Here is a 26984-nt window from a genome sequence, read left to right on the forward strand (position 1 = left end):
CTGATTTGAACCCCATAGACTTGTATGAAAATGTAAAACCTGTTTGAAGTAAACAGTCGCCCCCTGAGACAGGCTTCTAGGTGGAGTGCAGTGTGGCATGGAGACAATAATCCACACAGGCAGGTGCAATAGTACTTGTATTGAAGCAGTACAACAACAGTTCAAAACAAGCCCGGCGGGACAGCCACCCAGCCGGGCCCATCATAGTTCAGTAGAGTGGTACGGTAGATTCTAGCTGGAGTGACAGCATCTGTAGAGAGGGGACTGAATGGCCACCTGGTCCCAATCAGGAGTTGATAAATAAATATGAGACCCTATGCTTAAGCCCCTTGTCAGGAACCCTTCCCTGGCACTGATATTGTCCCTCACAGATGGGGTACCTGTCCCTACTTTGTTCACTCGCCACAGTGCACTGAAACCCAGAGCCAGGGCCATGAAAAGTCTTGCCTGACCCTAGATGGCTGCTTGAGTTACATGGGGTGACAGTATCCAATAAGATTCCCCAGTGACCCAGGAAACCATAGAGTCCTATGAGATTGGCCTGTAGTTGTTTACTAGTGTATGGCCATCATCATCATTAAGGATAACGCAGACATGAGCTTCTAGTGTACCATGTAGGCCATTGGGTTTGGATGCTAGGGAGTTAAAAGTTTTTAAAAATGGGGTGGATAGGGTGTCTATAAAAGTTTTATAGTATGCTGCAGATAGGCCATGTGGTCCTTGGGCTTTTTCCAGTTTTTTTATTTCTTTGAAGTATTGTTAAGATCTTCTATGGAGATTGGGCGGTCTAGCATGTTTAAGTCTAGTTAGGACAGTGTTTTTGGGCTATATTTTGAAAGGAAGTTTGTTATTGCTGACCGACAAGTGATTTGTTCTTTTGGTGAGGATTCTTCAGGGTGGAGGTTATAGAGGTTTGTATAGTACTGAACAAACTGAGAGGCGATATCTTTATTAGAATAAGATAGACTACCATCTGGGGCTTTTATGTGGTGGATCATAGATTTAGCTCATTTGGCTTGAAGAGCTCTTGCTAATAGCTTTCCACTTTTGTTTCCTTGTTCATAGAACAATTTTTTTGTAAGTGTGTATTTGCCTTTAATATTTCTTTCTAGTTTTTCTTATAGTTCTTTCCTAATTTGCGTGAGTTCCTGAAGAGTCCGTTCAGCCTGATTGTTTATGTGCCACTTCTAGTGATTGGATTTGTGTAATGATTTTATCTATCTTTGTGTGATATTCTTTTTTCATGTGTGCAGCTGCTGCAAGGAATTCTTCTCTCATTACACATGTGTGTGCTTCCCAAATCTGTGACTGTGGCGGCTGTTTGGTGTGTGCTGTCGAGTAGTTTGTGGAGCAAGCAGGTAGGCCAGGGGCGGACTGACAACTCATGGGGCCCCCAGGCAATAGGAGATTATTGGGCCCCCGGGCAATAGAAAATTATGGGGCCCCCGGGGAATAGGAGATTATGGGGCCACACAGTATACACACACATACATACATACAGTATACACATACATACATACAGTATACACACACATACATATAGTATACACACACAGACACACAGTATACACACAGAATACACATACACACACTGAAAAGGTACTGGAGAGGCGGGGCAGCTATAATCTTGGGATTTTTAAAAAAACACAGATTTTGACATACTGTTCCTGGTTTTATTGAGGCTGGCAACCCTGATGGGGCCCCGTAGTGGCATGGGGCCCTCGGGCAGTGCCTGAGTTCCCCAATGGTCAGTCCGCCCCGACATAGGCCACAATCACTGAGGTATCCTGCTGCTTCTCCTGGTTTCACCAGCTCTGTTGTGCGCCCAAGTTCTGCGGGGATCTGAAACGGGATGAAGATTGGATCCGGTTCAGAGCAGAGACCCGGTGCGGGTCTCCTTCGGGTCTCTGCTAGGCAGTTTTCTTATCCTGTGGTGGCCAGAGCACCAGGACTAAACATCCATCTTAGTCCGTGGTTAGAACATGCCCTATAGCTGTTCATTTCATGGCTGAGAAAAAATGTAGAGGAGAGGATGAAGCTGAATTTCATTCATCTCTTTTTTATAACATGGGGACAGTCAGATCTTCTCTTATTGCTGTCTATCTTCCCATCAGGGAGATATCCCCTCACTTCATGTCCCATTGCTGCTCCTTTGTTCAACTTTTGTCCCAGTAAACAGGGGCTGAGATAACAACCTGATAGAGGTTTAAGCTGTTTGCGACTTTGTTAAGGAAATTGCATTTTTTTGACTGTCTGTGTCCCTTTTGGGGAAACCTTCCCTCATTTCCTGTGCTGAATAAAGAGGATGTAATCAACAACTTCAAATAGTTTTGTCTTGTGTAAGTCTGGAGTCTTACAAACTACACCTTCTCTTTCGGTACTTACTTGGTGTGATGATGGGATAGCTTCGAATTTACAGTGAGAATCTGAGATGATGATCTCAGCTGAGAAAATAATGCTAAAAGTTGGGTAAAACAGTGGCTTAGGCAGGCCATAGATTATGCAATTTTTTTCTTTCCTACCACTACAGGTGAAAGGAAAGAAAATTGTGTTAATGGGGGAATCCCTTCCACAGTGCTATTGTGTTCTGCTGGTGGCATTAATCTTTTGGGAAAAAACCAACAGCCTGGTTTTACACATGTCAATTGATTAACTTGTGTAGGGTGCCCATACATTAATAAAAATTTGGCCTGTCTCTGCTGAACTAGCAAAATTTTGATCCATGTATGGGCAGCTTACGATATTCGAACTTCTGCCTTCAGTGCCTGTTGTGCCTCCTGAGATATGTAAACAATTATTCCAGGAGGCCTTCACAGAGAAGGAGGGAGCAGGCCTAGCAGTGCATCATTGGGTGTCCTGCCGACTGAACCCAGAAGAGCCAATGGGATTCCTATTTGTCCTGACAAAGCATACGATCACGTGTGTGAAACGCATTGACGTTAGCAGCGCCAGCAAGGCCATGTGCTCCATTCTGCATCCCACCAAGTGGGCGGCATCAAATCGGCAACCCGCGCAGCTTCTCCAGGCATAATGCATGGGCTCTATGTGAACTTTCCAACACACACGATGGGAACTCAAGGGCTAATCACCTGGACCACCGTGTCAGCTTAAGACCCCTTTCACACTGGGGCAGTTTTCAGGCGTTTTAGCACTAGAAATAGCACCTGAAAACTTCATCCCCTGCACTCATGCTTTCACACTAGGGCAGAGCGCTTGCAGGACATTAGAAAAAGTCCTGCAAGCAGCATCTTTGGGGCGGTTTAGACCACCCTGCCCATTGGAATGAACGGGGAGCGCTTCCAAAGCCACTGAAAACCGCTTCAGAAGCACTGCAATACGGGCGCTTTTAACCCCTTTTGGGGGTTAAAAGCATCCGCTACTGCTTGAATAGTGGCGCCAAAGAGCTTCAGAAGTGCTGCCCATTCATTCCAAAGATACTGCTTGCAGGACTTTTTTTAACATCCTGCAGACGGAAATTCAGATGGAAAATGTCCGATGGAGTCTTTCCGACAACAAGCTCCCATTGAACATTTTCTGTCTGAAAATCCGACTGTGTGTACAGGGCATTAAAGATGTCTTTGGTTCAGAAAAATCCATTGATTCTCCTATCCATGCTAAACAGCATAGATGGAGGGATCTCTCTGGTCAGCTATTGTATTCTTTCAGCCAATACCTGGGACTGTCTGAATTCCTGAGCAATGACTGAATCTGCTTCGATTCCATAATTTTTCAACCAACTTTTATCAATGGCATTTTTTGTTTTTCCTGCCTTTGTTTTTTTTTTTTTTTATTTCATTGAGAGGTAGATGAGAAAAAGCTGTGATCTTGGTAGATAATTTACCTTCTCCTTACTTCTCTGCACATCAAATTATATTTTCTTCAATATTGGAGAAGAGAAGCGCCAATGCTAACCTCTTACCATCCATGTAATGCAAATGTGCAGCAGCAAGGGAGTGGGCCTTAATACCTAAACTCTCCACATATGCATTCATGGTGGATGAGGTTTCTGTGCTGAGTAGGAATGAGCTTCGAGTTCGAGTCATACTCATGTTCGACTCGAACATTGCCTGTTCACCTGTGCGGCAAACAGTGAAGAATTTGGGGTGTTCGTGGCAAATTCAAAAAGCCGCGGAACACCCTGTACAAGTCTATGGGAGAGATCTGAAGTGCTAATTTTAAAGGCTAATATGCAAGTTATTGTCCTAAAAAGTGTTTGGGGACCTGGGTCCTGCCCCAGGGGACATGGATCAATGCAAAAAAAAGTTTTAAAAATGGCAGTTTTTTTCGGGAGCACTGATTTTAACCACTTCCCTACCCACCCATAGTCATATGACGCCCACAGATGAGATCTCATATGACGCCCTCCCATTCCTGGCCACCCGCGGTGTTGCTCGGGACCTGGTGCGTGTGCCGGGCACCCACGATTGCTCGGGAACACAGCAGGATCGTGGATCTGTGTATGTAAACACACAGATCCACATCCTGTCAGTGGAGAGGAGACCAATGGTGTGTACAGAGGAACATCGATCAGTCTCCTCCCCTTGCGAGTCCCATCCCCCCACAGTTAGAATCACTCCCATAGGGAACATATTAACCCCTGCAGTGCCCCCTGGTGTTAACCCCTTCCCTGCCAGTCACATTTACACAGTAATCGGTGCATTTTATAGCACCAATCGCTGTGTAAATGTGAATGGTCCCAAAAATGTGTCAAAAGTGTCCAATATGTCCGTCACAATGTCGCAGTCACGAAAAAAATCGCAGATCGCCTCCATTACTAGTAAAAAAAAATAATAATAAAAAAATGCCATAAATATATCCCCTTTGTTGTAGATGCTATAACTTTTGGGCAAACCAAACTATATACGCTTATTTCGATTTTTTTTTTTTTTACCAAAAATATGTAGAAGAATACGTATCGGCCTAAACTGAGGGAATTATTTTTTTTTTTTTTTAAATTGGATATTTATTATAGCAAAAAGTAAAAAATATTGTATTTTTTAAAAAAAATTGTTGTTATTCTTTTGTTTATAGCGCAAAAAATAAAAACCGCAGAGGTGATCAAATACCACCAAAAGAAAGCTCTATTTGTGGGGAAAAAATTATGTCGATTTTGTTTGGGTACAACGTTGCATGACCGTGCAATTGCCATTTAAAGCAACACTGGGCCAAATTGCAAAAAATGCTCTGGTAAGGAAGGGGGTAAAATCGTCCGGGGCTGAAGTGGTTAATAATGCTTAAAGTGAAAAAATAAAAGTGTAATATTCCTTTAAATTTTGTACCTGGGGGTGTCTATAGTATGCCTGTAAAGGGGCGCATGTTTCCCATGCTTAGAACTGTCCCTGCACAAAGTGTCATTTCTTCAGGAAACCCGCGTTACATCAGAGGGGGGTGGGGTCACCCATACGTCATTGGGGAAGCCAGGCTTTTCCCCCCTGCGTCAGAGGGGGGAGGGGTCAGATGAGGGGTGGCCCCACCCTCCTCATACAAGACATGTCAGGCTGCCGGGATCCCTGCAGTGTCTCTGCCAGTGGAGACAGAGGATGGATGGATGGATGGACTGCGCTGCGCTGGACTGGAGGGAGAGATCACCCGTCGCTGGATCAGATCAGCCATCGCTGGACTCCGGAGAGATGATCATCCATCCCTGGATAGCAAGAGTGGATTACCACCGCTGGAATCTTTTTCAAATTTTTTACATTTTTAATAAAGGACTTTTTCAAAAGTGTGTTTGTCTTTTTTAACATTCTTTTACGCTTTCTTTCTGAAATGGTAGGGGTACTTCTGTACTCCCTTACCATTTCAAACAGGGGGGGTGGGATCTGGGGGTCCCCTTGTTAAAGGGGGCTTCCAGATTCTGATAAGCCCCCCGCCCGCAGACCCCCACAACCACCGGTCAGGGTTGTGGGGATGAGGCCCTTCTCCACATCAACATAGGGGCAAGGTGCTTTGAGGGGTCTGTGACCCCCAAAGCATCCTCCCAATGTTGAGGGCATGTGGCCTGGTACGGGTTCAGGAGGGGGGCCGCTCTCTCGTCCCCCCTTCTTTTCCTGTGGCCTGCCAGGTTGCGTGCTCTGATAAAGGGTCTGGTATTGATTTTTAGGGGGAATTCCACGCCATTTTTTTTTTTAATTTGCCATGGAGTTCCCCTTAATATCCATACTAGACATGAAGGGCCTGGTAATTGAATTTTTTTTTTTTTTTATCAATGACTTTCACTGACTTCTCTGTATTATGGGGAGCCGACAATTCATTCTAGCCGCGAGTGATTTTAAATGACTTTTTTTCCTGCAGAAATGACACTTTGTGCATAGACGCCCCTACACACCCCCCAGGTACGAAATTTAAAGGAATATTACACTTTTTTATTGTTTCACTTTAAGCATTATTAAAATCAGTACTCCCAACTCGCAGGTTCTGGTGCGAACCGAACAGGGGGGTGTTCAGCTCATCCTTAGTGCTGAGAGTGCACATACTGTGTACTACCAGCACAGGGAGTGCAATGTCAGCAACCACTCTAGGCCTCCAGTTATGATCAGGAGCCAGTGGGTTAGACTCTCAATGAAATGACCATTGTGACAGCCAAGCACAATGGTCACATAATTCGGAAGTCCATCCTGCACTCCGTCTTTAGACTTGGTTAAAGAGCCATAGTGGTGAGGCTGGAAGAGGTTAATAAACATGCCTCTCTCCTGAAGTTTAATACAAGGTGACTAGCCACCATGTGATAAGAATAGATAAGGATATCTTGGATTAGAAGGATTTTAAAACATAAAACTTTCAGACAGAGATAAACAAAATTGACTTTGTTTCAGTTGCAGTATTTTCTAGATAATAATATTTTATTGATGTCTATTTATATGCTCTTAAAGTGTATATGAACCTTCACCTTGTAAAACAACCCAAGCAGTATAAAATAGAAATGAAAGGCAAAACAATTGTGTATACATTTAAAAATATATATAAATACTTTTTTTTATTTTTCATAAGTGATCACATACACTCTGTTCTCAGTTCATAAAGAGCTTGGAGAGCTAGGCAAAGAAAAACAGCAGCACACTGATCTTCCCAGTAAATGGTTGTGAGGGGGGGAGTGGTTATTTCAAAACAAGTCTAAGCCCTGGTACACACGGTTGGACATTCCGACAACAAAATCCGTCGGATTTTGTCCGAAACTGGTGTTGCATGCACACGGTCGGACAAAGTTGTCGGAAAATCTGATCGTTCAGAACGTGATGACGTAATTTCGTTACGAAGAGACTACATTCAGGCTAGTAGCCAATAGCTTTGGTCTCGTAATTTGATCTGAGCATGCGTGGCACTTTGTCCGATCAGAAATTCTCTACAAACTATCGGACAAAGTCCGATCGGATCATGTTGTCGGAAAATTTTATAGCCCAGCTCTAAAACTTTGTCGGTCGGATATTCAGACGGAAACAGTCCGATGGAGCCCACACACAGTCGGATTATCCGACAACACGGTCCGATCTGACATTTTCCCTCGGAATGTCCGACCGTGTGTACAAGGGTTTATCGTTAGAGGAGTGCAGGCTGAATTCCCAGCAAAGCTAGAAAGCTGACCACACTGGACTCTCATGCCTAGTGTGTTTAGTTTTTGTTTATATAGGAAAGCGGAGGGACTGGCATGAATAATGGGGAATACACACAAAGGAAGCAATGCATAACCGCATACTTTTTCATACAAATACATGGTACAACAGGCACATATCAGGAATATTACTGTGCTATACCCGAAAGATGGCTACAGAGTGGCGCTGTTATTTTTGGGGGGCGTCCATTAACATCCTCCCAGAACCATGCCCCTTGCGTGCCACAGCCGTTCTTGGATCATGGTAAAGGGCCAATCACAGCGGCCCTTTACCATGGGATCAGCTATGCCTAATCACTGCTGGTCATAATGTAAACAAACTTGCCAGGTATTGGCTCTTTTCCTCATGGGCTCTCACAGTATGAGGAGAGGAGAGCCAGTAATCGGCAACCTGACAGGGGACGTGTACACAGATAATCAGGGCGCTGTTCATAAGTGCCCATCAGTGCTGCATATCAGTGCCAACTCATCAGTGCTTCCTATCAGTGCACATCTGTGCTGCCTATCAATGCCCATTAGTGTCGCCCATCAGTGCAGCCTCATCAGCGCACATCAGTGAAGGAGAAATATTACTAATTTGCAAAATTTTGCAATAGAAACTATAAAACAAAAGTTTCTTTTTTCCAAATTTTCCATTTTTTTTTGTTTGTTTGTTTAGCAAAAATTTTAAACCCCAGTGGCGATTAAATGGCACCAAAAGATATCTCTAACTGTCTAAAAAAAATTATTAAAATGTCATATGAGTACAGTGTTGCATAACCACGCAATAGTCATTCAAAGTGTAACAGCGATAAAAGCTGAAAATCGGCATAAGTAAGCAAGTGGTTAAATTCATTAGCCACATTGACCTGCTTCCTTCATCCCTCAACAACTTTAGATATATTCTCAACCTCCTTAACATTTTTATTCATAATATCTTTTTTATATCTTTCACATAACCTTTCACAATAAACTGGGTGGTTATTACTGCAGCCTCCTCCCTATCATCTCTCACCTGACTATAGGTCCTAATCAAGCTCCTAAATTGCCCCCTAGAGATATTCATAAGCCAACTACAGTATATAGATGACAAATGATAGTCAGGATGTAACTTCCACTGTTTTTGAGGGTTTTAGAGAAGATTACAATATCCCCAATAAAGGTTTCCAAATCTTAAAAAAAAAATAATAATAATAATATATATATATCTGCACTTCTGTGAGGGTAAAATGCAAATAATACATTGTACAGCAGGAATATGGAATATGACATGTTGGGTTTACATATTCTTTAATGTAAAAATCAAATAAATGGTGTTGCGCTACCTTCAAAGATTAAACTAAAGTGCTTAGTGCATAAGGCCGCGTACACACGGGCGGATTGTCTGCCCAACTAAGTTCGTCAGACAATCCGACAGACAGTCCGTTCAACATTTGAATGAACGGACTTGACCACACACGATGAACAGACAGTCCGCTGAAAGCTTGCGCGATGACGTGTACAGCACATACGACGGGACTAGAAAATACACTGCAATGCAACCTTCGGCCGTGTAAATCCTTTCTGAGCATGTGCCATACTTAGTCCATCCAACTTGCCTACACACGAGCGGACTGTCCGCTGAAACCAAGTTTGGACGGACAAAACCAAGTTTGGACGGACAAAATTACGGAAATTCCGAAAGACTTTGTCCGTCAGATTGTCCGCTGAAAAAGTCCGCTGAAGCCCACACACGAGCGGATTGTCCGCTGAAACACGGTTCAGCGGACTAAGTTGGGCAGACAATCCACCCGTGTGTACGCGGCCTGAGTGTATATTATAATTAATAAGGCTAAATAGCAAAATAGCAACCCCTAATATTGTATAGATATAGCAAATTCTCCCAGGACCAAACAGTTACATAATAGTACAAGGGAGTATGATTTTGACGCATATCGTCACCTCCCATGTGACTTCATCAGTGATTCCCTGATGAAGTCACGTGGTAGGTGACGATACGCGTCGGAATAGGAGGAACTAGGACACCGGAAGTGACGTCCGTACTACGAGCGGAACGCTCATTTGATTGTTATACAAGCTGTTTGTTACCTGTTTTGTGAGTACCTTTTCAATACTTTTTAAATAATAAATATATATACGTACTTCACCATCGGAGCCTACCTCTCTTTTCTCTATGAGATCCTTGTGAAAACTATTGAGGTATAAACATCAGCTGTGGGGGACAGCACTTACCTGCCAGGAGTAGGGATACAGTTCCTGGATCTTTTACCATTTTTCTGTTCTGCTGTTTACCTTACAGCAGTAAGGTAAGGGGCCACTTCACCTGGTGTGCCGTGAACACTGAAGAGACACAAGAGCTAAATTCACTGGTTTTGGCACTTTATTTGAAGAAGCACTGAATGAGTCACTGGTGATTTTACTCATTGATGTTCACATAGAGACTCAATCCCCTTGTTTTTTGTTTATTGCCTATTTACACTGTGTGATTCATGTTTGAATTATTAATGATTTACTTTTTTATTTATCGTACCTGATTTTATTTATTTATTTATGAGATATTTGGTTGCAATCCACTATTGCACTATTGGAGTTTTTGGCTTTTATATATATATATGCGATCATGGACTAATGGGTCTATGAATATTTAAGCACTAGACACTTTATTATTCGTTGGATTCTTGCTGTTATGCTAAAGCACTGGACACTTTATTCACTTATTTGATTGTTTGCTGTTTTTGTATAATCTGAGGTATTTACACATCTGGATCATACTCCCTTGTACTATTATGTAACTGTTTGGTCTAGGGAGAATTTGCTATATCTATACAATATTAGGGGTTTCTATTTTGCTATTTAGCCTTATTAATTATAATATACACTTATGCACTAGGCCAGTGATGGCGAACCTTGGCACCCCAGATGTTTTGGAACTACATTTCCCATAATGCTTATGCACTCTGCAGTGTAGTGGAGCATCATGGGAAATGTAGTTTCAAAACATCTGGGGTGCCAGGGTTCGCCATCACTGCACTAGGCACTTTAGTTTAGTTTAATCTTTGAAGGTAGCGCAACACCATTTATTTGATTTTTACATACAATTTTTGGTGGTAGGGCTTATACCTCTGTCGGTGGTTTGCTGCAACCTACCCTTAGTGATATTTTATGTTTTTTTATGATAGCGCGGGAATACTCCAACTTACATATTCTTTAATGTCTACAGATTTGCATCAATTTGTAGTCCTTCTATTTGCACGGAGTAAAGTAAAAGCTGTTTATCTGTCTCTGGTTTTTAGTTTTGGATATACTGTTATGAAAAGATCCACAAAGATTTCTGTCTGAAGTAGGAAATTAAGTGGCCGTTCACACAGGGGCGACACGACTTGCAGCACGACTTCAGCGGTGGCTTGCAAAACGACTTCTGTATAGAACTCAATGCAAGTCACCTGAAGTCGCCCCAAAAATAGTACAGAAACCTTTTTCTAAGTCGGAGCGACTTGAGTCGCTCCTATTAGAACGGTTCCATAGTACAGAACGGAGCACGACTTGTGACAAGTCGCCTCTGTGTGAACCGGAACTAAGCCTTAGACACCTCACTTCTTCTGGGAGATCTGGACAACATTGTAGCCATAAGTCATAATGTATCTCTGTGTCTAGGTGTTCCAAAGCATGACTGGGATTCTACTGTAGAAGAACTAAGAGTGAGCAAAAACATGGCGGAGAGCTGGAGAAGAGTCATCAGTCCTGGTAATCAGAGATCAGTCACTCTTTATCTTGTATTTATATGATAAATTTTAGTGAAATATAATTTTATATTTAATTTAACTAATTATATGAAACCTCAAATACTGACTACATCTATTAATCCATTAATTGACTTGATGAATATTTCCTGCAAGGTAATCTACAGCATAGTTTACATAGATGATATACAGTATACATGGATGCAATGACTTAGAAATAATAAAGGATTTAAATCTATGCAGTTCTGAGATTATCTAGATTTATTCATCCAGGTGGGAAAATCACAATAGGTAAGTTCAAAGAATAAGTGTTCACAGCAGGCCCTTCTTATAAAAAATATTGAACAATAGCATCATATAGGATACAATATGATTGGGCGCCAAAGCTTATGTCAATGTAACTAACCATAAAATTTGACATTTACTGTACACTTAGGCAAACTTATTAACAGATTTATATATCTAGTGTGCATATAAGATGGCGCTGGACTGGTGTAAGGTCTGGTATTAAAATTGAGGTGATCTGGGTTACGTTTTCTTTCAGGGCCTGTGTACTGGTGTAAGGTCTGGTAATAAATGGAGGTGATCTGGGTTACATTGTTTTTCAGGGTCTCTTAACACTACTAAAGGCGCAATGTCATTGAGACCTATTGGAGGCTGTGAAATAAAGATGATGATCTGCATATGCAGTAGATATCTGTTTGAAAATAAATATGTATAAGTAGTTCCAAGCCAAAATTAAATAAGCATCTACTCAATTAAAACGGTATAAAAATATGAAATGGGGGCACATGGCTTCTGCGGCTTCTGATCAAGGGGGACGTGTAACTTGTCAGCTTCGGTCCCCGCCAGTCTTCCGGGACTCCCGCCACCCACTGCACAGCTTCGCTAGCCTTGGAGGTCACAGATCTTTACTCCTGATACTGCCAGGCATCCTATGGCCAAAATTGGGTACCAGAAACCAGTCTCACTTCCCCCTACCTAGGACCGCTTTCTTCTCAGGCCTGCATCCCCCTTCCTTGAGTATGCGGGAGGACCCGCTGAAACCCACAGACCCTCTCGGGGCTGAAGGGGGACCTTTCTCTCCTGCCTCCTACTCCCTACATATTGAGACAGCCACTCCACTGGCCGCAGAGGTCCTGGATATAAAACTAAAAGCTCTGCTGCAGAACATCACCCACAATATTACCAAGGAGATGGGGAAAATTGCCCAATAACTGAGAGGTGAGATTGCTCATTTGGGGGAGCATATAGACACCCTAGAAACTAAATTCAATGAGCTAGTGCAGTATGTACATGTCTTGGAGGAAGATAATGCCTCACTTAAAGTGCTTGTAAACCCGAAAAAAAAATAAAAATAAAAATAAACCCTGTAAGACAAAGGCATAATGTCATGATACCAACTACATGTTGTTGTATAAGTTGTTTCGGTCTGCTAATTTTAGTTGTTAGCATTGTTCTTAAACCAATTTATGTTGCTCAGCTGTTTGTCAGTTTGTACATTCTCTGTACCATGTGTTTGCTTCAATAAAAGATTTTGCAAAAAAAAAAAAAAGAAATACCTTAGATCGAAGCTGTTGCAGCGGCCCCTCACAACACTGTGACCGGCAACATGTCTCCCCGAGTTATTTCCAGGTTAGTGGGCCCTGGTGCTGTGATTGGCCGGAGCCGCGATTACGTCCCTCCAAGATTCATTCTTTGAAAAACAAAATTTTAAAGTATAAACTTAGTTAATTTTCATATCATGTCATTGAGTAAACTATTTCTGTTTTAATACATTTTGGTGTATTTCCTTCTTACTGTTATCTAAAGGAAAAAAAAATTAACCCAGGGTGTTAGAGGGCTCACAGGGTCAGGGTAACCAGAGGGGTATTGATTTATCAAGAGGGCAATGCTACATCTACCTTCAAAGCCTACCACTGGCGTTTTAACAAATCTTTTCTACACATCCCAGTCATTAAAGATCAATTTACCCGGGAATTGTCTCAATTTTTTCAATTAAATAGAGATACAGTGCCCGGGGTTTTCACCCTATGGGAAACACATAAGGCATTTTTTCAAAAGGCCTATATATATTTCTGCAAGCTCTCATTTGAAGAAAGAGAACATCCTTCAAAGGTCCTCTCTTCTCTCTCTATTGCAAAAAGCTAATTTTTTTATTGCTTCCCCTACTGTGGTTAATCTATGCACTGTTTTTTCTCTCTAGAAACGTCTTAAAGTTTTAGATATGAGCAAAATTACCAAATCTCTCTACTGCCCTATAATTATGGCTAAGGTATTTGGAGACTTTTATCATAAGATAAGCAATTATATAACCTAAGATTCTTGCTCTCATTTTACACAAGAGAAGTTTGATACATTTTTTGCTTCTCTACACCTACCAAAATTATCATTGTCTAACCTCTCCCTAGGAAATTCTGCTATTACTATTGAAGAGCTATCAGAGGTAGTCAAATATTCACCAGCCCACAAATCCCTAGGACCACATGGGCTCCCATACTCCTATTACAAATCGTTTCTTCCGACCCTTGCCCCACACTTGCTAGATGTATTTATTTCCCTGAAGAAAGGTCATTACACCCACTCCCAGTCCCTGCACGCTTTTATTACAGTTATACTAAAACCAGATAAGACTCATCCCTCTCTGACACTTATCACCCCATAGCCTTATTCAATTCAGACTATAAAATATTCACTAGAATTCTTGCTAATAGATGTGCTTGCATAATCCCTAGTCTTATACATAAAGATCAGGTTGGATTTGTCTCTGCCAGACATGTTGGCGACAATACCAGACACAATTCAATTCAAGTTCAATTTTGGTCTCATCTGACCAGAGTACCTTCTTCCACATGTTTGCTCATGGCTTCTCGCAAACTGCAAATGGGACTTTTTATGTCTGTTTTCAACAATGGCTTTCTTCGATAAAGGCCAGATTTGTAGAGTGCACGGCTAATAGTTGTCCCATGGACAGATTCTCCCACCTGAGCTGTGGACCTCTGCAACTCCTCTAGAGTTACCATGGGCCTATTGGCTGCTTCTCTGATTAAAGCCTCGTACACACAATCAGATTTTCTGCAGACAAAACTTCACACTTTTGTCTGAAGGGCATTGGCCCCAAACGGCAAGGAATTGTCGGTCAACAAACACGAACACACTGACATACTAAGTGGTTTTTCAGCTCTTTAGCACCACCCTTTGGGCTCCTTCTGCTAATTTAGTGTTAGTAGAAGTTTGAGTGTTGATTCAAGCTTTTCAGTTTACGCTTTTCAGTTTGCGCTTTTCAGTTCACGCTTTTCCGTTCGCTTCTAAACACCTGTTTGTCTACCAGATATGTTGCGGAATCGGAGGAAATAATGTGTTATTTATTATTGGCCTTGGAGTTTTTGCTTTGACCCAAGTCCAGTCCAGGAAAAGGGCGAGGAGGATTTCTTGGACCAAAAATTGGTTGCTTTGTTAATCATGACCAATTATGTCATATGCCTTTGCTGCGGGAGCTCGAGGAGAATAATCCGGATGATTTTCGGAATTATCTCCGGATGATGGATCCCTGCTTTCACCATCTCTTGCCATTGTTGACCACCTATATTAAGAAGCAGGACACATGCATGAGGCATTTCTTTTATTTTTTGGTTGAATAATAATTTGATTTGGTATATTTTCTATATGTTTGGATGCATAGAATGCATTTTTTGGTTAAGATCTATTGGCAGATAGCATGTCTAAGTTTATCTGTTTTCTTTTTTTAATGCACAATAAAACAATTGTGGAGAATAATACTTGGCTCTGTGTTTTACTTCAAATGACATTTTGGGAATAGGCAGTTACATTTTAAAAAATACAATGTAAAATTGACAAGGAGCACCAACATATTTGTATCTTTTGATTTTAAAAACTATGGGATAATGCTGTTGTGGTAACTTGCCCCAAAAAAAAAAAAAACAAGCATAATAATATTATTCTTGATATCAGTAGAAGATAAAAGCCTTTTAACCACTTCTGGACTGCTGCACGCCAATGTACATCCTAACTTTGAAGAGGGATATCTTTGTTATGGCAGCAGCTAGCTGCCATAACCCCAGTATCCTCTTCTTTGGCAGGCTGTCCTTATTCCAATAATAGTGGTCTCTGCAGCGGATTCGATGTGAGATCACTTTTTTCAACGGCGGAAAGGGCCCCCATCCCGCTGCTCTCCGGTGCCCTTCGGCAGCTTACCGGAGCCGTCGGTAACAGCGGATCCTTGTCCTTTCTGAGTATGGAAACAAGTAAGGGGAAGATGGGCCCCACCCGTCTCCATACCATTGCAGGGCAGAAGCGACATCAAAAAGTCACTCCCGCCCATAGACCTTAAAGGGCCATTTTTTTATTTATTTTTCAAATGGAAACATTATTTTTTTTTTTTATTATTATTGCATTTTAGTGTAAATAAGAGATCTGAGGTATTGACCCCAGATCTCATATTTAAGAGGTCCTGTCATGTTTTTTTTTTTTCTATTACAAGGGATGTTTACATTTCTTGTAATAGGAATAAAAGTGACACATTTTTTTTTAAAAGAACAGTGTAAAAATAAAAAATAAAAGGTAAAAAAAAAAAAAATGTAAATGTGCCCCCGTCCCGCTGAGCTTGCCCGCATATGTGTTCAAACCCCACATGTGAGGTAAAGCAAGAGCAATAATTCTAGTCCTAGATGTCCTCTGTAGCTCAAAACATGCAACCTGTAGATTTTTTTTAAATGTCGCCTATGGATATTTTTAAGGGCACAATTGTGAAGCATGACATGTTGGGTATCAATTTACTCCCGTAACATTCTCTTTCACAATATAAAAAAATTGGGCTAACTTAAAGCGGGATTCCGCTGCCAAATCTTTTTTTTTTTTTTTTTTTTTTTTTTTTTTTCTGTGTCTTTGTTATGCGTTTTACTAATGTGTTTTTGTACTCACTACTTGTGGCTTTTTACTCCCCGGCTTGCCGATTTCTTGCGGAAGAAACAGTTTTAAAAATTAATGCCGGCTGTTTCCATATTGCTTGTGGGCATTTGAAGCCTACAAGCATTTCCTTCCGGGATGCGGTGATGCTGTGCTCCCAGCATTCACCGCTCGATCCCACGCATGCTCATTGATAGCAGCGAGCAGCGCCGTAAAACTTCGGGTTGTCATCACAACGGGCGGCGTCCTCGGAAGTTCCCGCCCTGTTGTGATGGCAATGAAATAAACAATGGTGCCTTCTGACACGCCCTCGTCACATGACCGGCGTTATGTGATGCCGAAATCTCACAAGATTTCGGCAGGACAGCATTCCACACTGATTCATGGGAACAATGTGAGAAACCTCCCAGGAGACTTTGCAGAGCCGGAGAAAGGCGATAACCACACCTACTCCCACGGGAGGAGAGCCCGGAAGTCACCTTTGAAATGTAAATTCAAAGTTAATTACGGCGATCGGATTTTTATAAAGGTTCGTTTTGGAATCTATGGGAGAAACACTATGGCTTGTGAGCTTTTTAAAATGTGAGTACAACACCGCTTTAACTGTTGTCTTATTTTTTAATTAAAAAAGTGTATTTTTTTTAAAAAAGTGTATTTTTTTAAAAAATAGTGCGTTTTGTAATACCGCTGCGCAAATATGGTGTGACAGAAAGTATTGTAACAACTGCCATTTTATTCTCTAGGGCATTAGAACCCCCAGACATTATACATTTTTTTCTAAGTCATTTTCTAGCAAAAAACTGTTTTTAACTTGTAAAAAACAAATCTCAGAAAGAAGCTCGGTCCTTAAGTGGTTAAAATAAGTTTGGCAGTATCAGTATCACCAGCGAAGCAGCTTCATTATTATCACATTAAAGAAGAATAGAATGTGCGCGGCATTTTGAGATTTCATAATTTGCCGCGTCACAAATGTGAATTCTCCATTACGAACGCTAGTTTACAAGACCGACCACTTCTGGTTCGTCCTTCCGAGCATGCATGTTTGTACTTTGGAGTTTTGTCTGATGGACTTTTGTACACACGCCCAGAAAATCCGACAACAGATATTTGTCCACGGAAATTTTTAAAGCCTGCCATCCAACATTTGTCTGTGAAAAATCTGACAATTGTTCCATACAAATGGTCGGATTTTCCACCAACAGCCTCTCATCACACAATTCCCGTCGGAAAATCCAAACGTGTGTACGAGGCTTTATGCTCTCCTTGACCGGTCTGTCAGTTTAGGTGGACAGCCATGCCTTGGTAGGTTTATAGTTGAGTCATACTCTTTCCATTTTTGGATAGCGGATTGAACAGTGCTTCGTGAGCTGTTCAAAGCTTGGGATTTTTTTTTTATAACCTAACATTGTTTAAACTTCTCCACAACTTTATCCCTGACCTGTTGGTATGTTGGCCTTCATGATGCTGTGTGTTCACTAATGTTCTCCAACAAACCTGAGGGCTTCACAGAACAGCTGTTTTTATACTGAGATTAAATTGCACACAGGTGGACTCTATTTACTAATTAGGTGACTTCTGAAGGTAATTGGTTCCACTAGATTTTAGTTAGGGGTATCAGAGCTAAGGGGGCTAAATATAAATGCATGCCACACTTTTCACGCATTTATTTGCAAAAAATATTGAAAACCATTTATCACTTTTCTTCCACTTCAAAATTATTTATCACTTTGTGTTGGTCACATAAAATTGCAATAAATGCATTAACATTTTTGGTTGTAACATGACAAAATATGGAAAATTTCAAGGGGTATGAATACCTTTTCAAGGCTCTGTAAATACTCCAATCACACACAATGCTTCTAATTCCCCCATTGCTTTTCATACTTAAGCTACATGGAAATCAGGTATAGTTCCACAGAGATTAAAGGATAAATTCACTTTTGCATCATGTTACAATTGAGCACTAGGGATGAGCCCCATGTTCAAGTCGAACGTAAGTTTGACTCAAACATCGGGTGTTCGCCTGTTTGCCGAACAGCGAACATTATGCGGTGTCCGCGGCAAATTCAAAAGCAGCGCCGTTAAAGTCTATGGGACACTAACATAAAAAATCAAAAGGGCTAATTTTAAGGGCTTGTATCCGAGTTATTGTCAAAAACAGGTTTGTATCAATGCAAAAATTATTATTTTTTTTAAACGCCCGTTTTTTTGGGGGCAGTGATTTTTTTAATGCTTAAAGTGAAACAATAAAAATGAAATATTCCTTTAAATATTGTGCCTGGGGGGTGTCTATAGTATGCCTGTAAAGTGGCGCAGTTTTCCTGTGTTTAGAACAATACCACAGCAAAATTAAATTTCTAAAGGAAAAATTGTCATTTAAAACTGATCGCAGCTGTAATGAATTGTTGAATCTCAGCAATATAGATACAGATAATTGAAGAAAAAAGAACATGGGATTGGGTCTGATATGGTAATTAAGGGGAACCCTGCGCCAAATTAAAAGAAATGGCGTAGGAGTCCCCTCAAAATCAATACCAGACCCTTATCCAAGCACGTAACCTGGCAAGCCGCAGGAAAAGAGGGGGGATGAGAGAGCTCCCCCCTCCTGAACCGTACCAGGCCACATGCCCTCAACATGGGGAAGGTGCTTTGGGGTAGCCCCCCAAAGCACCTGGTCCCCATGTTGATGGGGACAAGGGCCTATTCCCCACAACCCTTGCCCGGTGGTTGTGGGGGTCTGTGGGTGGGAAGCTTATCGGAATCTGGACACCCCTTTAACAAGGGGACCCCCAGATCCCAGACTCCTCCCTGTGTGAATTTGTAACAGGTACAAATGTATCCCTAACATTTCACAAAAAAGTGTCAAAATGGTAAAAAAGATAAGACACAGCTTGGGACAAGTCCTTTATTAAAAAAATAAATAAAAATGTCCCACAAAGTAAGTTCACGTGAATGGGACATTGCTCCAGATTCCGATAAGCCCCCTGCCCGCAGACCCCCACAACCACCGGGCAAGGGTTGTGGGGATGAAGCCCTTGTCCCCATCAACATAAGGGCAAGGTGCTTTAAGGGGCTACCAGGTTGCGTGCTCAGATAATGGTCTGGTATGGATTTTGGGGCAGACCCCTACGCCATTTTTTAAAAAAAATTGGTGCAGGGTTCCCCTTAAAATCCATACCAAACCTGAAGGGCTGGTATGGATTTTGGAATTTAAATTAGGGGGTGCATGAGTTTAGTCAGGCCTAGGGCAGCACAAAAGCTAAATACACTACTGGGTACATCCCATGCCCTGAAGGGTCTGGTATGGATATTTGGGGGGAACCCCACATCATTTTAAAAAAAAAATTGACGCAGGGTTCCCCTTAATATCCATACCAGACCTGAGGGGCCTGGTAATTGAATTTGGGGGAACCCCACGCTTTTTTTTTTTTTTTTTTTTTTTTTTTTTTTATAATTAATGACTTTCAATGACTGTTCTCTGTATTACGGGGAGCCGACAATTCATTATAGCCGTGAGTGATTTTAAATGACTTTTTTTCCTGCAGAAATGTCACTTTGTGCAGGGACAGGGGAAACATGCGCCCAATTACAGGCATACTATACACACCCCCCAGGTACAAAATTTAAATGAATATTACACTTTTATTGTTTCACTTTAAGCATTATTAAAATCACTGCTCCTAAAAAAACGTCCGTGTAGCGGCCATAATCCATTGCAGGGCGGCCTTGACTGAATGGGCTTACCGGTTACCTTCTCCTGGTCTGCTATTCCGCATCTAGGGGTTCTCAGGGTTGATACCCAACGACTTGTACACTGACACAGAAAGTCCTTTCAAAGGTTTTATTTTGCAGTAGAACTTTCACAAAACACAGTCTCTTTGGGAACAGAGGGCACGGGTGAAGAACTCGGGTACCTTGAACTGCAGGTTTAACAAAGTCTCTACTTCCACCCAGAGAGTAGCCACTCGCAGCTGGGTACTTCAAGGCTGAACAGACCTCTAGCCAGAGGTCATGGCAGTCAGCACGTTGACTCAAACTTGAACAATCAACTGAAGATGAACAGGAACCTTTTTTCAACTGTACCTGGAATGTTTCCCACTTCCATTGTGGTACTGGAAAAGTGTGGACTCATCAATATCAATAGGCATGCTGTCATTGGTATTATTATGCTATGTCATTTATTCAGAAATCATCAGAATCGTATGTTAATAGATGTATACTGTTTTTACTATATTTATGTCATGTGTACGGTCTTTTATGCCTATGAAATCAATACTTTTTACTTTATAATTAATAAACATTCTACATTGAAATCCAAACATGGTTTATTTTTTCCTCCACTATCCCAATGCTTCATTTAAAGTCCCAATTTCCTTTTTGTACCGACTCATCAATATCCTTCCCAACTCAGTAACCAGGCACTTCTCAGGATGCCACTTGCCGTCCCTCCTCTAAAGAGTCCTCCCCCAGTCACTTGCATGAGCTATGGTGCCCCTCCAAGCCGAGAGCACACCCGGACACTTTGAATCCTCCCTCAGTTACAGCGCCTCGGACCAGCAGGTTCCGAGACTCGAGAAGAGATGGATCCCTACCCCAGACCAGAGGGGTCTATCGGGTACCACTGACAGGAACATGCTGTGGGATGTCAAACACCCTGTGACCGGGACACCTCACGGGGCTACCCCGGTCCTTGAACCAGAACAGACTACACGGGTCTCTCAAACAACTCCAGAACCCCAAACACGTGACCCGCACCTGCTTAAGTACCCCCTCCCAGACTCCTCAGTGGGCCCGGCACTCCCGCTGATTGGCTCCGAGAGGGCCATACCCAAACATCCAACCAGACCTGGTTCTAGCCTGTCATGTGCACCTCACCGTTCACATGACCAGGCAGAACATCAAGGGTCCTGAGGCAAAAACTAAATTTACAATGCGTTTGACATTTGATCCCAAATTTAATCTGCTACATCCGTTTTTAAAACTTTTTTTTGCATTGATACATGTCCCCTGGGGCAGGACCCAGGTCCCCAAACACTTTTTATGACAATAACTTGCATATTCGCTTTTAAAATTAGCACTTTTGATTTTGAACGTTCGAGTCCCATAGACTTTAATAGGGTTCTAAAGTTCACACAACGTTTTTAGGTCTGTTCGCTGGTTCTGGTGCGAACCGAACTGAGGGGGTGTTCGGCTCATTCTTAGTCAGGAAATGTGTTTCTGGGCAACTAGTCCCTTTCTCATGCCTGGTCCACACTTGTCACTATCAGGAATCCGGCCCATAACAAAGATTTACAACTGACTCTGGAGAAAAGGGACATTAACGCAGGAAGTGTCCAAAAGAGGCTGCAGAAGATCAGTAGCACTGAGATAGGAAAAAGGATGAAAAAAGGTGAAAAAAGGATTTTCTGAAAATAAACGATTATCATTTTTTTATTTTATTATACACAGTGCTTAGATTCAGTTCAGTAATGCCGCCTACACACGATCTGATTATCCGGTGGACTTGGTCCGGCGAACAATTCGCCCATGTGTGGGCTCCGGACTTTTTTTTCCCCAAAAGTCCTGCGGACTTAGAAAGAAGTCTTGACTCAAAATCTGCCCGCCTGTGTGCTAGTCCGCCGGACTTTTGAAATGAACGTACTTGACCACACACGGAGTAAAGTCCGTTGATTTTGAACGTGACTCCAGGTAGACGGAACTAGTGAAGGAAGTCAATTTTGCCGCCTCCATCGGCGAGATTGACACCTCGCTAGCCCTGTCACTTGGTATGGATTTAAAGGGGAACCCCTACACCGAAAAAAACGGTGTGGGGGTCCCCCCAAAGTCCATAGCAGACCCTTATCCGAGCACACAGCCCGGCCGGTCAGGAAAGGGGGTGGGGACGAGCGAGCGCCCCCCCCTCCTGAGCCGTACCAGGCCGTGTGCCCTCAACATGGGGGGTGCTTTGGGGAAGGGATAAGCAAACAGTAAGCAACGGTACGCAATAACAGTAAGCAACCCAGCCACTATGACTCAGGTTGACATAAAAGTAGAACCATGTTTTATTAACTGTCCCCTTTTTTATGTTGAAAAAAGGGACCAAACCACATAATATTCTAGGCCACGACAAGGGAGGGGGAGGGGAGCTCACATGTAGAGGTCTTGAGGACTGGCAGAGCAGGCTTGATGAAGCTGCCCTAAATAGGGCTTTTCCCCCTCTAGAAAATTCCAGGAGGTCATGTGACATAACCTTCTGGAATGTTCCTAACGATAAACTATCCCTTGTCACCTGATCTTCTACTGGTCACCTGACCTTGCCTCATAAATCACCACTGGTTACCCATTAACTGAAGCCTAGCTTCACCCACCTATCTAACTGACAAAAGGGGGGCCTCAAAACTCCCTTTCTCATGAGCTCGGGGGGGCCTTAAAACAGTTCTCCTCACTTTCATTCTCTTGTATGTCCAGGGGGGGGGGTCTTATTTCACTCCCATGAGGGTAGGTCCTTGACAATCTAGGCTCATAGAAAATGGGATGAATGACACTGGACATCATTCAACCTGAGAGAGTGGCACCATCTAATGTTAAAAGATATATTGTAGGGGGCATTGCTTGAGAGAGATTGATTATCACAGCCAGATCTATGGTTTATATTTTAACTGTATATATTAGGGCTGCGGAAATTAATGATTAATTCCTCAATTAATCATTAAAAAATTATTTTGATCGGTATTCACCTCTCCACCGGCTTCCGGGTCTTCAGGGAGTTCCGTCGGAGATCTGGTGATGTCAAAGGCAAATTTGATAACCTCTGTTTTTTACAGTTTGAATTTAAAACGTATTTGTGTGAACTGTCACATTAAGCCATGGATTGTGGAAACAAACTAGTGTCAGGTGATTGTATATAGTGTATACCACATTTACCACTGACTAATGCAGAGTTGCAATGCAAGGAGATCAGCTAAAAGTAGTTGGATCTATATGTGCGTTATAATTAATCGAAATTAGTTGATTAATCGATTAAAAAAAAAATAGATTAATCGAACAGCCCTAGTATATATGTTTACTTTAACTATTTTATTAAAGTGTAGTTAGACTTTAACCACTTCAGCTCCAAAAGGTTCACCCCCCCCCCCCCCCCCCCTTCATGACCAGGCCATTTTTTGCGATATGGCACTGCGTTATTTTAATTGACAATTGCGCAGGTGTGCGACGCTGTACCCAAATAAAATTTAAGTTCTTTTTTTCCCACAAATAGAGATTTCTTTTGGTGACGTTTGATCACCTCTGCAATTTCTATTTTTTACGCTATATACAAAAAAAGACCGGCCATTTAGAAAAAGTATAAAAATATATTTTTTACTTTCTGCTATGAAGCACACCCAAATAAAAAATGTAAAAACCTTCCGGTTGCGGCGCCGCATGAGCTAGCTGTGTCTCTCTCTAGCTCCCACTGCAGTGACCAGCATCGGCCTATAAACTGGGCCACATAGGCCCCCCACATCGCTACCCGGCCTCGGGTGTCCCCTGAAGGTCACCCTATCGCCATGGACCAGTTTGTAGAAAAAATGGGCGTCCGCTCGTATGTGGTCGCGGCGGCACCTCCGAACCGGCCGCAAATCGAGCCCCGAGCTTCGGCCTTTCGGGACCTCACGGGAGGCACACAGCCCTCAGACATGGAGATGAGCGGGGTCTCCTCTCCCCTATCACACACCGTAGCAGCACCATCCCCATCCACTGGGCCTGTGTCCATGTCCCCCCGCCAGTATTGCCAGGGGACAGCCTAGCACCACCGCCAGGGGATGATGGCCACACTAGCCGCATTACTCATGCGGTCGCAGCCCTTCTATTACCCATGATAGCAGCTTCCGTGGAAAAAGCGATTCATGCTGGGATGACACAAATCAAGGCTCAATTGACTGAAAACACCACCAGATTAAACTAATTAGAACACCGCGTATCCGAGGTGGAAGATGAATTGCATCAAGCCCAAGCTACAGAGCAATCACAGGACAAAACTAACCAATATATCATCCAGAAATTGGATGATTTAGAGAACAGATCTAGACGATCCAATCTGCGGTTTGTGGGTATTCCTGAATCGCTGCCATCGGCGAATCTTGCCGACTTCTGCGATAAATGAATCCCGGAGGCCATGGGCCTCCCAGGCCCCTTCACAGTTGAGCAGGCCCACCGCATGGGATCCTATAATGCAGACCGCAAGTCTCCCTGGCCCATTATTGCCAAATATCTTAACTATGCTGACAAGGCCCTCATTCTTCAAAGATTTCGGCAATCTCCATCTCTCCAAATCGATGGTGTTAAAGTCCTGATTTTCGCCGACTACTCCATTGAGGTCTCAAAAAAAAGGAAGGCTTTTCAACCAATTTGTTTGGAACTCTTCAAGCTACAAATCAAATTCACTCTGGCATTTCTGGCAATACTCCGCCTCAAATCTCCGAAAAAGGGGAGCAACTATCCTTTGAGGATCCCTCGGAAGCAGAATCATTTCTTCGGTCTCTTCGGACAGACTCGAACCCCATTACATCATCCAAGTCAGCTTCCAGCCTCTGATCTCTGGAACAGAGGAGCCCTCAAAAGGACTCTGCCAAGCGCTTCCAGGCCTCTGCACTGGACCACCACAACCGCAACTCTTTCCACTGAAGGCCCTTCTGACATCCTGCATTGCTTGCCCAGCTATCTCAGGTCATATGACTTGTTCAATTTTTGCTTATTACAGCGTTTTTCCCTTTCAGTTTGACTTTTTAAGAAACGAAAAATGCACCCACATGGGGTGCCCCTGACCTCTGGTCACTGATTTGGGCTCCAGGCCCTCTGCCTGCCCTTCCCAGTCTGGTGTTCCATTTCACAGTTTTATTTATTTACCATGCCTTTTGTTACTGCTATAGTTTTATTCTGGTTATAGCTGTAGCCCTTCATGATCTCACTGTGTAACATCCCCCCGCCTTTCTCCTCCGCTGCACCCCAGACAAACTAACCGCCTCTTTGGCTTCCTGGGGCCGCTCAAGTCTCCCTCTCTTGGGGTCCTGCATGGGGATCTGCATTAAACAGTGAACTTATGCAGAAAAAAGAGTTCCTTCAAATGTTTGAGTTGTTTTACTTTTTTCTCCTGCCGTATTCCCCATATTCCCACCTCCCCCCCACTCTCCCTGTTTCTGTCTTATACGTACGTACCCATCTTCCACTCAAGGGTTCTCCAGACACGCCCTTTTCACCAACCCGTGCCCAGCTACACCTTTGCTGTCCTTACACTTTTAATGCTTTAAACTCACCATATATACATCCGCTTTCTCCTCCAATCTTAGGGTAATCTCGTGGAACGTTAAGGGTCTTCGCTCTTCTCACAAGAGAATGAAGATCCTTCGTCACCGTAAAGGACTTAAAACTGACATAACCTTGTTACAGGAAACCCATCTTCATACATCTGATTTCCACCGCATGCAAAAACTTCGGGTTGGAACGGCTCTTGGAGCTGAATCGGTAGGACGAAAAGCAGGTGTCCTCCTCCTGATTCATAAAAATCTCCCCTGCACAATCCTTTCCACGCATACAGATGATCACGGCCTTTTTATCACAGTGCAGGTTAAGATAGGCTCAAAAGAAATTCTGATCTCTAATGTCTATGCCCCCAACAACCCTACTAAACAATTTTACTGTGAACTTTCTTCCTGGCTGCTCAAATATACTCATTTGCCCCACCTAGACGGGGTGATTTCAACGATGTAATGCATCCTTCAGAGAACAGGTCCTCCCCTAAACGTCTTAAGATGAGTCCTACACCTTCCACCCCCACTCTATTCGCATCCACCATGGATTCTCTGCACTTTATAGACCTATGGCGACTGTCCCACCCTGTAGACAGGAACTTCACCTTCTATTCCAACCCTCATAAAACCCTCACTAGAATTGACTATTTCTTCAGTTCTGATGACCTCCTCCCCTTGACCTCGGAATCAGAGATATGTGACATAGCCATCTCCGATCATGCCCCGATAGCGATCTCCCTTGACAAATTAGATCTCCCACCTCACCCCAACCTTTGCGTTTCCCATCCTTCCTTCACAACAATACGGACTCCCAAAAATACATGGAACAGGCTTAGTCAGACTATTCCATTGCCAATGCTCCTCACACAGATGACCCAAATCTCTTTTTGGATGCCGGGAAAGCATATCTTAGGGTTCGTATCATATGCTACGCCACCTCTTTCAAACGGAATGCTCTGCAAAATTATAAATCGGCCAGTACCAGGTTACACACTGCCCAACGTACTCTTACTTCTTCTGACTCCCCTGAGGACAGAGACGAATGGTTGGCCGCCAAGTCTGCCTTCTAGTGATGGATAAACTTCCGATGGGACGTTTCGCGAACGCGATCCGCGAACGTGCCCAAATGTTCGTGAACCGCAGGTTCACGGCGGACCCCATTCATTTAATGGCAGGTGAACCTTAAAAACCTCCAGGTTATATTTTCAGCCACAAAATACTTACTAGCTGTGCACACATAGTCCCACAACATGGACACTGACATACCAGAAGTATTAAGTGAATCTGGGATTGACAACGACAAGAATTCTTTTTTTATCTGTGAAATTTTGTCAATTCAGGAGTGCATGAAAGCCATGGAGGAAAGGCAAGGTCAGGCCAGGCTATGAAGGGGGTGCAGGAGATGATCAGTGCCACAGTCAGGGCAGAGCAGTCCTGTGCCAGTGTCCCAGTGTGCCAACCTGTGCT

General features: G+C 42.9%; 1 protein-coding gene across 3 annotated transcripts in view; it reads left to right on the forward strand.

The window, feature by feature from the left end:
* The window catches only part of LOC143943362 (NACHT, LRR and PYD domains-containing protein 3-like), a 255369-nt gene that overhangs the window by 2236 nt on the left and 226149 nt on the right, over positions 1 to 26984 (forward strand). For all 3 annotated transcript variants that reach the window (XM_077465090.1, XM_077465088.1, XM_077465089.1), the window contains exon 2: positions 11240 to 11329. In XM_077465090.1, coding sequence (XP_077321216.1) covers positions 11296 to 11329 — 34 coding nt within the window. In that variant the 5' untranslated portion in view covers positions 11240 to 11295. The remainder of the gene's footprint in view (positions 1 to 11239; positions 11330 to 26984) is intronic.

Source organism: Lithobates pipiens, unplaced genomic scaffold, assembly GCF_037356315.1.
Source record: "Lithobates pipiens isolate NorthernLeopardFrog02 unplaced genomic scaffold, aLitPip1_a1.2 Scaffold_30, whole genome shotgun sequence".
Taxonomy (NCBI): Eukaryota; Metazoa; Chordata; class Amphibia; order Anura; family Ranidae; genus Lithobates; species Lithobates pipiens.